Source organism: Bos javanicus, chromosome X (genome assembly GCF_032452875.1).
Source record: "Bos javanicus breed banteng chromosome X, ARS-OSU_banteng_1.0, whole genome shotgun sequence".
NCBI classification, from domain to species: domain Eukaryota; kingdom Metazoa; phylum Chordata; class Mammalia; order Artiodactyla; family Bovidae; genus Bos; species Bos javanicus.
In genome coordinates this window covers 135341783-135355888 of record NC_083897.1, presented here as the reverse complement: position 1 = coordinate 135355888, position 14106 = coordinate 135341783, and the positions used below count along the sequence as shown (strand labels likewise).

The following is a 14106-nucleotide window of genomic DNA, read 5'->3' as shown; positions in this document are numbered from 1 at the left end:
TTTCTGTTTCAGTTTGCCACCTCCAGACGTGAAAGTGACTGCAATCCACCCTAAGTACTGTTCATAGTTTCTCCCTGTGTGTGCAGCGCTTTCCCCTTATATGGTAGATCACTGGCTTTTACTATAATCGAATCCCAAATTGTCTATGTGTTTTGTTCTTTGGCAAATAAATGTGGAAATAATTAGTCAGAATTGGAAATGTGTAATAATTCACGTGAAAATTACATAAACTCACTAAAATGTTTTTCCCTGATGTCTGGCCAGGTGAATTTAATAACGTATCTTGTTAACATTTGTGTGTCTATTAAATGTGACTAAGCAAACTGTACTGAAAATTAACCATAAAATCAAAGGCATCTAAACTTTTGTACTTGTCTTGATTGGTTACATATATTTATATTTGATTTTATTCTGTCTTCCTTTGATTTTATTTAATCACATTTGTATGATTATTTTGAGTACTCTATAATTATTTTTTAATATGTCATTACCTGTTTATGACCAGATTACCAAGGACCAACATTTAGATTTAGATTGTTTTCACTTGGGAATGGAAATTCATAGAGTTTCCATGAAAACATTAATGAAGTATCATTATAGGCAAGAGCCTAAAAATACAATTGCTGGTAAACCTAGCCTCAAATTTCATAATATACCATAACTGTTTTTATATCTTGCCACTAATTTTGACTGGATTTAATAGCACTTTATTGTACAATTGCGAAAAAAAAAAAATATATTCCTAGAATTGTTGCCAGTGTAATTTCTCTAATGTTCTGGTGCTTTTCATATATTTTCAGTATTTTTATTACTATACTGGTATTTTCTTTGTATAAATTGATCAAAAGAACATGCTTTCTATTTTAATATGTTTTAGAAAAATAATTACATTTATGCAATAAATATCATCAGGAAAAACCTCTGGTCTCTAATTCATAAAGCATCTTAAAAAATCAATGCTCAGGTTCACACTGACCTTTCAAAGATCACATTAATTTATCCTGCTTACCTTTTTATAAGGAGGGCACTGCAGAATTCCAAAGACAATTGTGTTTTCAGGAGAACCCGACCTCATTGTATCCTGTTTCTTGTCGCCCAGGGTCAGGGTCTGCTCCTCGAGGCTGCGCTCCATTTTCCTGACTCAGCGTTGGCCTCACTGTCACAGCTGGGGCTCCATCATTGAACCTACCACTAGAGTGGCCACCCAAGTCACAATTGCCCCACATCCCCCATCCTAGTACCCACACGCCTGCCTGGCTGCCAGGCACGTGGCAGGAAGTCCCTGAGAGAGGGCATCGGAGCGGCTGGGGGTGGGGACAGCCCTGGACGGGGACCGCAAAGGCCCTGGGGAGTGTGTGGGCTCCTCACCATTGGAAAACACAACTCCCAGGTACAGTCCATAAAACAGAACCGAAAGGACAGGTCCATCTTCTAAACTGCAAAAGAGAGAGAGAGAAAACCACCTGAGGAATTAAAAATAGAGGCACTAAGACCAGTAACCTATGAGGCAGCGCCATACCTACCTGGGACAGTGAGGGTGTGACCTTTCCCAAAGACAGTTTTCTAGGGAGCAGCTGCTACTGCTAAGTCGCTTCAGTCATGTCCGACTCTGTGCGACCTCTGTTCTCCAGGCAAGAACACTGGAGTGGGTTGCCATTTCCTTCTCCAATTCTAGGGAGCAGAAGAGCTAGAAAAGGATCAGTTACTTTACAGCAACCCAGCTCTTCCTCTAGATTTTTACTAGCAACTTGAGGTTTCTTGATGTCAGCACCACATGGGTCTTCAGAAGCACAGGGCTCCCCTTTTTCTCCCTGGACCGTGAGCACAGAACGGAAATCCTCCCATCTGTCTCAACTGGGGCAGGGGTAGTCCGGAGTGAGGGTTCTGGGTTCCAGTCCCCTCACTGACATTTGATTCCTGCGTGACTCGGGAATGTTCATTAACCTTTCCACCTCAGTTTCCTCATCCCCAAGTGCCTGTGATCATCAAAGGACTACTTCCCAAGAGGAGTGTGAGAGGGAGGAGATCTTGCATTTAAAGCCGCCCTGGAGAGGCTCACCTGGCTCTGCTGATGTTGCCTCCACCACCTTCCTTCCCAGCCTCTAGAGCTTTTCACACTGGGGTTGGTCTTCCTGAACATCCCATCTCACTCAAAGCCACACATCAGTGCCCCAGACTTTTCCACTTTGTTCTAGCCCTTTCTTGGTCCATCACTGAATTCTGATTTCCAGGTGAAGGGACACATGGAGAAAGCCAGTGAAGATCAGCTGCCTTGAACCCTGTGAAGGAGTATCCCCCACCAGTCAGAGGAAGGCTTGTTTTGACGCTTCCTTCCACCATGGCACCCAGACCCCTCAAAACACTGCACCCACACCCTAAACTGATACCACAATATTCCACCCAGAACAGTTTCCCCCTATATTTGTAACAATTCCATTAAAATATCACATAGGATCCTTTATATATCTTCATGAAAATACCTTCATGACAATACCATCTTTAACACTGACTATAATTACTTCCCTGTGATGTCCAAAGAGCCTCTTCCCTACCCCTCTCAGGTCCCCTGCCACACTAAGACTAATCTCTGGCACATGTTACAATATTTGAGACAACTGGTTCAGCTGGCAAGAATATAAAGGAGCATCTCCCTGACCCACAGAAATGAGACCATGCACGCTTCCAAGTCTTTGCAGACTTGAGAATTTGAGTGATGCTTGCAACTATCAGTTGTTTGTGTTCCTTTGTTTGAACAGTGTGAGAAGACACGATAAGATCTTGTGTTTTACAGATATGGAAACCAAAAGCCTGAGAACTCATCCTTTTTCCCAAGGTCACAGGCCAGTTGGTTTCAGAGCCAAGAGTTGAACTAGTCTCCCAAGTCCACTGCTTGTTACAACCACTCAAAACTGCCTCGACTGAGCATCAGGTGACCATACTGAAGGACAGGTCTGATAACTCCACATTCCCTAAACAGCAAGAGGGGAAGAGGAGAGAAGATAGCATACTTGAGAAGCAAAGTTGACAAAACACAAATAACCACTCAAGACCTTTGGCTGGAAAAGTTTCTTGGTATTCTAAGCTACAGACAGACCTCATTGAAAAAGGTTTGAAAGGTACAGGTTAATGACCTGTTTACTTTGATGGAGGGCCGTGTTGTGCCTCATCAACTTTCAGAGAGGTTTATCCATCAGTCTATAGAAGGGCATCCAGCAGGGTGCAGCTAGTAGTTGTCTCAGCCATAGTCTAGTCACCTCAAGGAGTTGTATTTAATGAAATAAAATCATGTAAGTTTTCTATTAAAAGTAAAGTGAAAGTGTTAGTCACTCAGTCGTGTCCAACTCTGCAACTGTAGTAGCCCACCAGGCTCCTCTGTCCTTGGGATTCTCCAGGCAAGAGTACTGGAGTGGGTAGCCATTCCATTCTCCAGAGGATCTTCCCAACCCAGGAATCGAACCTGGGTCTCCCACATTGCAGGCAGATTCTTTACCATCTGAGCTATGGCCATGTAACAAATTACGATAAACTCAGCATCTTAAAGCAACCCAAATTATTTCCTAGTTCACATGGCTGAGTCTGGTACACCATGGCTAGGTTCTCTGGATAACATCTCACAAGACTAAAATCAAACTGTCAAGTCATCTGAGTCCTCCGTGGAGGTTCAGCTGGATAAAGGTCCACTTCCAAGGGCTCACCCGATTAGATCAGACCCACCCAGGACAATCTCCCTTCTGATGAACTCAAAGGTAACTGATTAGAAACATCACATCTGGGGACTTCTCTGGTAGTCCAGTGGTTAAGACTCTGTGCTCCCAGTGCAGGGGTCCTGGGTTCGATTCCTGGTCAGGGAAGGAACTAGATCCCATATACTGCAATGAAGGGTGAAGATTCTGAGTGCCACAACTAAGACCTGGCGCAGCCAAATTAATATTCTTTTAAAAAAGAAAGAAACATCACATATGCAAAATCCCTTCCTCTGTGTAAGCTCGGGATAAGTGTTATTCCATCACATTCACGAGCCCCAGGCCCCTCTCAAGGGGAAAGGGTTATCCAGGGTGTGTGTTGGGTGGAATCAGCAAGCTCAACCAATATGGTCCCCTCATTTTACAGATCAGGAAACAGAGGATCAGAAAGCTGACCCAATCTCTGAATTCACAGACGTCCTGCACGTGAAAGGAAACAGACTAGAACCTCTCTGTTAGGCACCGGATGACAGGTGTGGAGGACAGTATATCTCTATCCCAGCTGGTTTCCTCCAGTCTCATAACTTCAGTGCACACAAGAATTCAAAGTTTTGCAAATAACCTGTTAAGGGAAAGAATTCCACCACTATGTCAAATGTTGATTCAGTCATTAAAAAAAAAAAAAAAAAACACCCAAGAAACATTCTCACAATGAGTTCATGTGCTGGGGCAAAGAGGACTTCCGGTAATTGTGTGCTTTTGTCAAAAAAGCTCCAGTGAAAATCAGTTTGTTTGTTTTTTTAACTTTCCCTTTTCTTTCAGAATAATCCATTTCAGTTAGTTTATTTAAGTTAGTTTTCTTAGACCTATATATACTCTATTAAGGTAGCTACAAGAAAAGGTTAAAACAAAGGAAGGAAAAAAATCTCCTTTCCTTATGGAGACTTGCTTTGTGACTCCCAGAATAGTTACTGTCTAATCTACTTTGGATCAAAGTCCAGTGCCTTGAATTCTATTATGCCAGAAAGTCCTCTGCAAATTTGCAGGTCCTCCTAGAGCTGTGTATGTACATGTGCATGTCAAAAAATCTCAGTAGTTTCTGGAAGCCTCTCTAAACTCCTACGTGGATTTGCAACTGCCCCATAAATTCTAACTTGATGTTCCCCTCTATGTAAGTATGTAGTCTTGTTTCTTTCTGACTGCAAGAAACTTTAAAACCACTAATACTATGACGATCCCCTTTTGCAGAATCTCGGACTACAACAAAGAAGTGAATCATTTGTCTTTCTCACGCCAAGACTCCTCTCTTTTCTGCAGCAAACCCTCACCCTAATACTGTTACAGAGATTCATTCAGTAGAACTTCCTATTTGCAGTTCAATTTTCCCTGAACCGCTTTCGCCCACTAACAGGCAAGTGTGCTTGAGTCAAATACCAAATCACTGTTCTTGGTCATAAAATAAATGTCAGAAATGTGTTTTAGGTACTTTTCCAACTCTAACTCCAGCGACTTCTTTTTAAGGAGGTGGAGAGGGAGAAAGTTATAATTAGGGGGAATAACAATCATATGACGCAGTCTACCCAAACTTAATTTTTTTTTCACGCAACTGAACTAATAAGTTGCTTAAAAGGAAACTGACATAAAAAGCAAAGCTTCCTTGCAAACCAGTATTTACTGCTCTGAGATCTCTTAAATCACTTGAGATCTTAGTCATCAGAGGTGGGGGTGTGTCTTATAGAGACTCAAATTATAAAGTCAGTGCTTAGGGTAGAATTGAGTATAGTCAGAATTTTCCCTCAAAATTCATTAGGAAGATGCCAAAATAGAGATGATATAGTAACCATATCCTGGTGAGTCTAAACCTTTTTAACAGCAGATAAAGCATTTGGTTTGCTTCATTTGGTGGTAGTGGTGGAGGTCACGTAGTACAATAAACACATGCAGTAAGTCTTAAAACTAGAATCACCATCAACAAGATTCTCTCGAGAGACACAAAAAAGTTGCAAATGACTGAAAGGAAAACATACTGACCACTCTATACACAGTGCGGTACGATCGTCTTGATCCTAAGGGTTGAGAGCCAGATATAAGTGAGGTTGCTTACATAGTTAGGGCCAAAGTCAGAAATGAAATATGGTCTTCCTCTTGGACAAGCCTCTTTAGGAAGGGCCCTCACCATATCTCCACTTGCATCTTGCTCCGTGTTGTTTCACTCCAACCTAGTGTCTATTACCATCACTCCAGCAAAGCAATACTTGCTAAGGTCGAGCAATGACCTCCTTATTGGGTCGCCCATTGCACGTGCTTCAGTCTGAATCAGAAATGAATCCATGCAGCAGCGTTTGACTGTATCAACCACGAGGTTTCTGACACAACAAACTCCTGCTTTTCTTTTCTCCCTGCCTCCTCTTCCTCCACCATGTCTTTAAGGCATTCAAGTTAGAAGTGGGCTCTCTTTCCTTTCTCTCCAAAGGTGACCTCCTCTATACCCAGACCTGCAGTTAGCATCAGCCAACCATTAACCCTCTGATGGTCTAACCATACCTCCCCCACTAGGTCTTAGACATATGTGAGTGAAAGTCGCTCAGTCGTGTCCGACTCTCTGCGACCCCATGGACTGTTCATGGAATTCTCCAGGCCAGAATACTGGAGTGGGTAGCCTTTCCCTTCTCCAGGGGATCTTCCCAACCTCGGAATCAAACCAGGGTCTCCCACATTGCAGGCAGATTCTTTACCAACTGAGCTATCAGGGAAGCCCAAGCGAGCACAAGGAGCCAGGCTGCTGGGAGCTGGGCCCAGGGTGATGCATGCGGCATGGAGGAATGAGGGGGGCAACCTCCGACCCCATTGCCCCAACTCAGCAGTTCCAGGTGTCCATAAGAAAATGTCAAAAACAACTCATGATCCTCCCCCATACCCAGTCTTCCAGGTCCTATCTCAGTGGATGGTACCACCCTCCATCCATGTAAAACCAAGTACCCCTAAAACTGAGTTTATGATTAACCTCTCTGTCCAAAACCTTATTCCCTTTCTTGTTCTGCACCCATTCCCCCTCAAGATTGAGGAATATCAAGGGAAATGGAGGGTCATAACCAAGCAGGACCCTGTGGGACCCTCCCAAGAGAGACCCTCTCCCCACCATGTCCTCTGCCTGCCTCTTGTTTATAGAAAAACTTGAGCCTTTTAGGCCTTCCCGGAATTCCAACAAGCAAATTCAATCAGAGGGGTGAGAAAATGCAAAAACAAAGGAAAACAAGCAAGCAAGACAAAATAACAATAGTTTAGTCACTGAACAATGTCAAGGACCTTTAGTTCCCCCTCAGGACTATAGATAATATTCTGAGCCATATCCTTGAGCTATTTTGCAAATACTGAAACTCCCATCAGCTGGAAGAAGTTAACTGTATGTTACCCACAAGCACATAGACCCTAGATCGGTTGGAACCAGAAGATTGATGATGCTGAGGCCAGGTTACTTTACCACCAACAAATCAGAAGGCCCACAAGCTGATCACGCACCCTAGAGCCCTATCTTTAGAGACCTTTCCCTGAAAGCCAATAGGTCTTCTGAGCATTAACCACTCATACTCCCTGCTTGTTGCCTGCACTTTCCTTCACCACAACCTCGTATCAATAGACTGGCTTCACTGGATGTGAGCAGGGAAAACCCAGTTTGGTTTAGTAACACATTTACACCAGCTAGAAACCTGACCTTCATCCTTGACCCTACAGGGCCCCTCCCCTCCCCACTGCAAACTCCCTCCTTCAATCCACAATGTCTCTCACGTGACTTCTGCAACAATCTCAGGCAGTGTCTGGGCTTTCCTTCTGACTCTCAGCAGTCATCTCCGTAGTCAGGGACATTGAGGACCCTTGAAAATGAACATCTTATTATACCCTGGTTAAAACTTTACCTGGCTTCCATGGCTCTCAGCCCATGATTAAATTTCTTAACTTGGCCTACAAGCTGCTGAATGAGCTGGCCTTTGCTATCTTCCCAGCCTCATTTCCCCCTCTCTCTTGCTCTAAAAAGTCTAGTTTCATCTCTCTGCCTGGAACTTCCTCCCATCCCAACTTCCCATTCTCACTTCTTCAAGGTGGTTCTCAGCTTCTCACTTGTTCATAAAAGGCACCTCTCTGCCCACTCTCACCACTTTTCTTCAACACAGCACTGAAAGTCCTAGCCAGAGCAACTGAACAAAGATAAATAAAATAAAAGGCATCCAAATTGTAAATGAAGAATAAAACTTGCAGATGACATAATATTATATACAGAAAATCCTAAAGACCTCACCAATAGATGTAGACTATATAAATTCAATAAAGTGACAGGACACAAAAACCAATATACAAAAATCTGTTGCATTTCTACACACTAATAATGAACTATCAGAGAAATTAAGGAGATAATCTCATATACAAGTGCATCAAAAAGACTAAAATACCTAGGAATAAGTTCAACCAAGGAGCTGAAAGACAGGTACAGTGAAGCAATAAGTCATTAGTGAAAGAAACTGAAGAAGACACAAATAAATGGAAAGATATTCTGTGCTCATGGATTAGAAGAATTAATACTGTTAAAATGGCCCAATGGCCCAAAGCAACCTACATATTCAATATAATCCCTACCAAAATTCCACTGCCATTTTTCACAGAAATTGAACAAACAATCTTAAAATTTGTATGGAACCACAAAGGCCTTGCAACGGCACCCCACTCCAGCACTCTTGCCTGGAAAATCCCATGGATGGAGGAGCCTGGTAGGCTGCAGTCCATGGGGTCGCTGGGAGTCAGATACGACTGAGCGACTTCACTTTATTTTTTCACTTTCATGCATTGGAGAAGGAAATGGCAACCCACTCCAGTGTTCTTGCCTGGAGAATCCCAGGGACAGGGGAGCCTGGTGGGCTGCCATCTATGGGGTTGCGCAGAGTCAGACACGACTGAAGCAACTTAGCAGTAGCAGCAGCAACAAAGGCCTTGAGTAGCCAAAGCAATACTGAGAAAGAAGAACAAAGCTGGAGGCATCATGCTTCCTGATTTCAAACTCTACCATAAAGCTATAGTAATCAAAACAGTATGGTAAATAGCATAAAAACAGACATACAGATCAAAAGAACAGAATAGAGAGCCCAGAAAGAAACCCATGCACATATATGGTCAATTCATTTATGACAAGCTAAAAATGTACAATGGGAAAAGGATAATCTCTTCAGTAGATTGTGTCAGGAAAATCAGATAGGCACATACAAAAGAAGGAAACTGGACCACTATCATACACCATGCACAAAAACTAACTCAAAATGGATTAAAGACTTGAATGTAAGACCTGAAGTTATAAAACTCCTAGAACACATGCGGGTAAGTAAGCTCCTTCTAGGCTATGATTTTTTGGATTTAACTCCCAATTCAAAGGCAATAAAAGTAAAAATAAGCAAGAGGGACAATATCAAGCTAAAAAGCACAACAAAAAGAAAGAAAGAAAGAAAGAAAGGACAACCAGCAGAATGGGAGAAAATGTTTTCAGATCATATACCTGATGATGGGCTAATGTCCAAAATCCATAAAGAACTCATATAGCCAAATGGCAACAACACCAAAAATACAATTTAAAAAATTGGCAAAAAATCTGAAGACATTTTTTTTAAATGACATATAGATGGTTGGTAAGCAAGGTAAAGGATATAAAGCACATGAAAAGATGTTCAACATTACTAATCATCAGGGACATGCAAATCAAAACCACAATGAGATCTCACCTCACATCTGTCAGTCAGAATGGTTATCATCAAAACGACAAGAAATAACAAGCATTCATGAGGATTCAGAGAAAACAGAACACTTGTGCACTGTTGGTGGGAATATAAATTGTTGCAACCACTATGGAAAACAGAATGGAAGTTCCTGAGAAAACCAAAAACAAAACTACCGTATGATCCAGCAATTCCTCTCCTAGGTATATATCCCAAGAAAACAAAAATACTAATTCAAAAAGATACATGCACCACCATGTTCACTGCAGCATTACTTACAATAGCCTAGACACGGAAACAACCTGTGCCCAGTGATGAATGGATAAATACACAATATATACACAACACAGTATTAGTCATACAAAACAAGAAATGTTGCTATTAATGACAACATGGATGGATCTTGAGGACATTATGCTAAGTGAAATAAATCAGACAGAGAGAGCCAAATACTATATGATCTCACTTATTTGTGGGCTCAAAACATAATCACTGAAAAAAATTAACTCAGCTACAGAGCATGGACGTGGAGGGGGGTAGTGGCCTAAATGGTACAAAGTACTAGTTATAAAATAAACAAGTTCTGGGGACGTAATGTACAGGATGGTGACTACAGTCAATAATACTGTATTAGATATTTGAAAGTTGCTAAGAGAGTAGATCTTAAAAGTTTTCAACACAAGAAAAGAAATTCTGTTAACTACATGTGGTGATAGACATTAACTAGATTTGTTGTGGTGATCGTTTTGCAATATATACCTATTCTGAATCCTTATGTTTACAACTGAAACTAATACAACGTTCTATATCAGTGATATCGCAAAAAGAAAAAGCCTCTCTTTCCAAGGATGTGATTGTGACTGGTCAATTTCCCCTATCAGATGTTCTCTGATAGCACCATCTTTTCTTCACAGCACTCATTGCTGCTTATACGTTTGTCACACAAATACAACTGAAGTCTAGTTCATTTACAATGCTGTGTTAGTTTCAAATGTACAGCAAAGTGATTCAGTTATGCTGTTATTGTTGTTTAGTTGCTCAGTCGCATTTGTAACCCCATGGACTGTAGCCTGCCAGGCTCCTCTGTCCATGGGATTTCCCAGGCAAGAATACTGGAGTGGGTTGCCATTTCCTTCTCCAGTGCATGAAAGTGAAAAGTGAAAGTGAAGTTGCTTAGTCGTGTCCGACTCAGCGACCCCATGGACTGTAGCCTACCAGGCTCCTCTGTCCATGGGATTTCCCAGGCAAGAATACTGGAGTGGGTTGCCATTTCCTCCTCCAGGAGATCTTCCCAACCCAGGGATCGAACCCATATCTCCTGCATTGATAAGCAGGTTCTTCACCACTGAGCCACCAGGGAAGCCCACATGCATTTACATTATCTATTCTTTTTCAGATTCTTTTCCCATTTAGGTTATTACAGAATACTGAATAGAGTTCCCTGCACTATAGTAAGTAATCCTTGTTGTAAGTAAATCCTTGTTGATTATCTATTTTATATATAATAGTGTGTATATGTGAATTTCAAACTCCTAATTTATCTCCTCCTGCTTTTGGTAACCATAAGTTTGTGTTCTATGTCTGTGAGTCTGCTTCATTTTATAAACAAGTTCATTTGTATCATTTTTTAGACTCCACACATAAGTGATGTCATATGATATTTATCTTTCTCTGTCTGATATACTTCACTTATTATGATAGTCTCTAGGTCCATCCGTGTTGCTGCTTGTGTGATATTTATTAATGCCTTTCTCCCTGTTAGACTATAAACTCCGCATGGGAAGACATGACAGTCACCATCGAATCCCTAGCACCAAGTACATCCATGCCACATGGGTATAGCCGACTTGATGAAGGAATTAATTCCTAGGTTTTAAAAAACAGACTAACATATGCAAATAGATAGCCAATGGAAATTTGCTGTATGACTCAGGGAACTCAAACTGGGGCTCTGTAATAACCTAGATGGACGGGAGGTGGGAGGGAGACTCAAGAGAGAGGGGACATATGTATACTTAGGGTTAATTCATGTTGATGTATGACAGAAATCAAACCGATACTGTAAAGCAATCATCAATCAATTTAAAATAACAAAAACAGACTATCCAGAAGTTCAAGGCTAGCCTTCCCCTTCCTCTTTTCTAACCTTTTCCCCCCAAGTACGTCAATTAACTAACATTTACCAAGCCCAGCTTTACACAAAGCATGTAACTTGCTGCTGCTGCTAAGTCGCTTCAGTCATGTCTGACTCTGTGCGACCCCATAGACAGCAGCCCACCAGGCTCCCCTGTCCCTGGGATTCTCCAGGCAAGAATGCTGGAGTGGCTTGCCATTTCCTTTTCCAATGCATGAAAGTGAAAAGTGAAAGTGAAGTCACTCAGTCGTGTCCGACTCTTTGCAACCCCATGGATTGCAGCCCACCAGGCTCCTCCGCCCATGGGATTTTCCAGGCAAGAGTCCTGGAGTGGGGTGCCATTGCCTTCTCCAATTCTATAGTTGACTCTCGGCCAAAAGGTTTCCATTGTCATACAATTTTGATAAACCCAGTATTAAATGAAATTGTAGTTTTCCCGCATAGACTTTCTCAGAATTTTAGTGTACTAATGTGCATGACAAATCTATGAGAATATTATTTCCCCAATTTTTATAACCATGGAATCCCCTTTTAAAACAATATATTTTGGGGCTAAGGATCCTGAGCGTACACTTGGGAAAACATTGTGTTAGGAGTATTAACACTTGAAGGATCCTGTATGCCTGTAAAAAAGTATGTTAAGGCCAAAGTGATGCTTCAAAGTTAAAATGCCATGACACTTGTAAACATAAAGCTCTATATTGTTCAGCCTGCTACAGCTCTTTCGACTCTCATTCTTTAAATTTCATTTGCAAAATTAACTGAATATGGCAGAAAGAATATTTTAACTCAAAGCATCCTGCACTCTCCAAGTCTTTCCATGGATTTCCTTTTCCACATCTGATTTCCTCCCTATAGCTAGTTTATATTTCAGTTGTTGCCAGAGTACAGATGTCTAACTCTCCCTTCCTTCCTATCCCTATCTGGACCAATATTTGTCTGTTATCTTTCTGTGGATCAAACATGTGAAATGTATTTGTGACTCCCTTAGATAGAAGCTTATCATGAAAGCCAGCCATCATTGCTCTCCTTTGGCAGGATTTCAGCCAGCCCGTACATGACTTTGGACCCCAGCTCATAGCCCACAGGCAGATATTACTTCCAGGAAACATCCCTAATTTTGTTGGCTTTCCTTCATTAAGGGAAAATCCAAACAGACCTCAAGGGCTTTATTAGAATCTTAACTTAGGGGATTTCATTATAGCCACTAAATGTAAGTATGTTTCAAGTTAATTGCATTTTCTAAGTACTGGCTGACTTGGATATAACCGCATATAATGCTTTCACCTCACCCTGCCTCTCCCTCTGCGTTAATGGCATTTCCTTTTTGAGCTTTCTTTCCCATCTTGATGTTTCTCTGAAGACTGAAATTCTGCTGAGAGCTCCACTTCATGCCAGTTGTATTTTCTTCTTCACTTACATCCATGGATTTCAATGTTTCTGGCTCTGATCTTTGGCTACTTGTACCTATTAACCCTTCCATTTCATGGTTTAAAAATCAGTATACAGTTTTTAGGAATTCCCTGCTGGTCCAGTGGTTAAGACTCCATGCTTCCACTGCAGAGGTGGCAGATTCCATCCCTGGTTGGGGGAAAAAAGATGCCGCATGCCACACAGTGCTGCCAAAAAATTTAAAAATTGAATTAAAAAAAATCCAGGGACTTCCCTGGTGGACCAGAGGTTGGGACTGTGCTGCCAATGCAAGGGGTCTGGGTTCGGTCCCTGGTCGAGGAGCTGAAGCCCACATGCCACAACTAAGAGTCTGCATGCCATAACTAAGACCTGGTGCAGCCAAATAAATCAATAAACAACATTTTTTAAAAAACCATATACATTTTTTTGTTAAAGGTTCAGGGGAGGGGGAAAAAAGTGACTGACTCTGTGAGGTACCTAAATACAAATGCATTTTATTTACCTCAGGTATATCCTTCTCCAGTTATTGAATCTAATGTTCTTTGACTCAATTATAGGTGAAATTTCCACATGCCTTTTCCTGCCCACAGGGCTCATTATTCAATATCAGATTTTCCTGCCCGTGTAAACAGCACGCATTAGACTGCTTGACTGTACTACTTGTGCTTCTTCTACACCTTTCACAGTTTTGAACCAGTTTGCTTTTATTTAAAAACACTATTAGACTATTTGCCAGGCAGCCCCTAAACAACACATGGCTTCAAATGGATTGCAAGTTCAAAGTTTTATGGTTTCAGAAAGTTACAAGAGAGAGAAATCTGCTTTGTTGCCCCTCAACCATAAGCTTGGAAAAGCCAATCAATTATAAAGCAGCCATAGAGGATATATCATTATATATAGTGATATAAGAAGAAAATATCACTTCTCAAGAAGGACCTGGTGACCTGAGAAAGAGAGAGAAAGAGCGTGCACAATAAAGAGTTCTTGGCCCTTTTCAAAGAGTGAATTCAGGGGAATCAAGAACCTATGCAAAACAGAGCCAGAATCTGATTAAGAAAGGCCAAAGATTCTGCATTTCTAACAGGCACCTAGGTCAGGCTGATACTGCAGCTCCTGACCACAA

At 41.6% G+C, this 14106-nt stretch overlaps 1 protein-coding gene across 2 annotated transcripts in view; it reads left to right on the top strand.

Annotated features, from left to right (window-relative positions):
- Window positions 1-4384, top strand: part of MOSPD2 (motile sperm domain containing 2) — an 87999-nt gene extending 83615 nt beyond the window's left edge. For both annotated transcript variants that reach the window (XM_061408127.1, XM_061408125.1), the window contains one exon: window positions 13-4384. In XM_061408127.1, the coding sequence (XP_061264111.1) occupies window positions 13-54 (42 nt within the window). In that variant the 3' untranslated portion in view covers window positions 55-4384. The remainder of the gene's footprint in view (window positions 1-12) is intronic.
- The last annotated feature ends 9722 nt before the right edge of the window (window positions 4385-14106 follow it).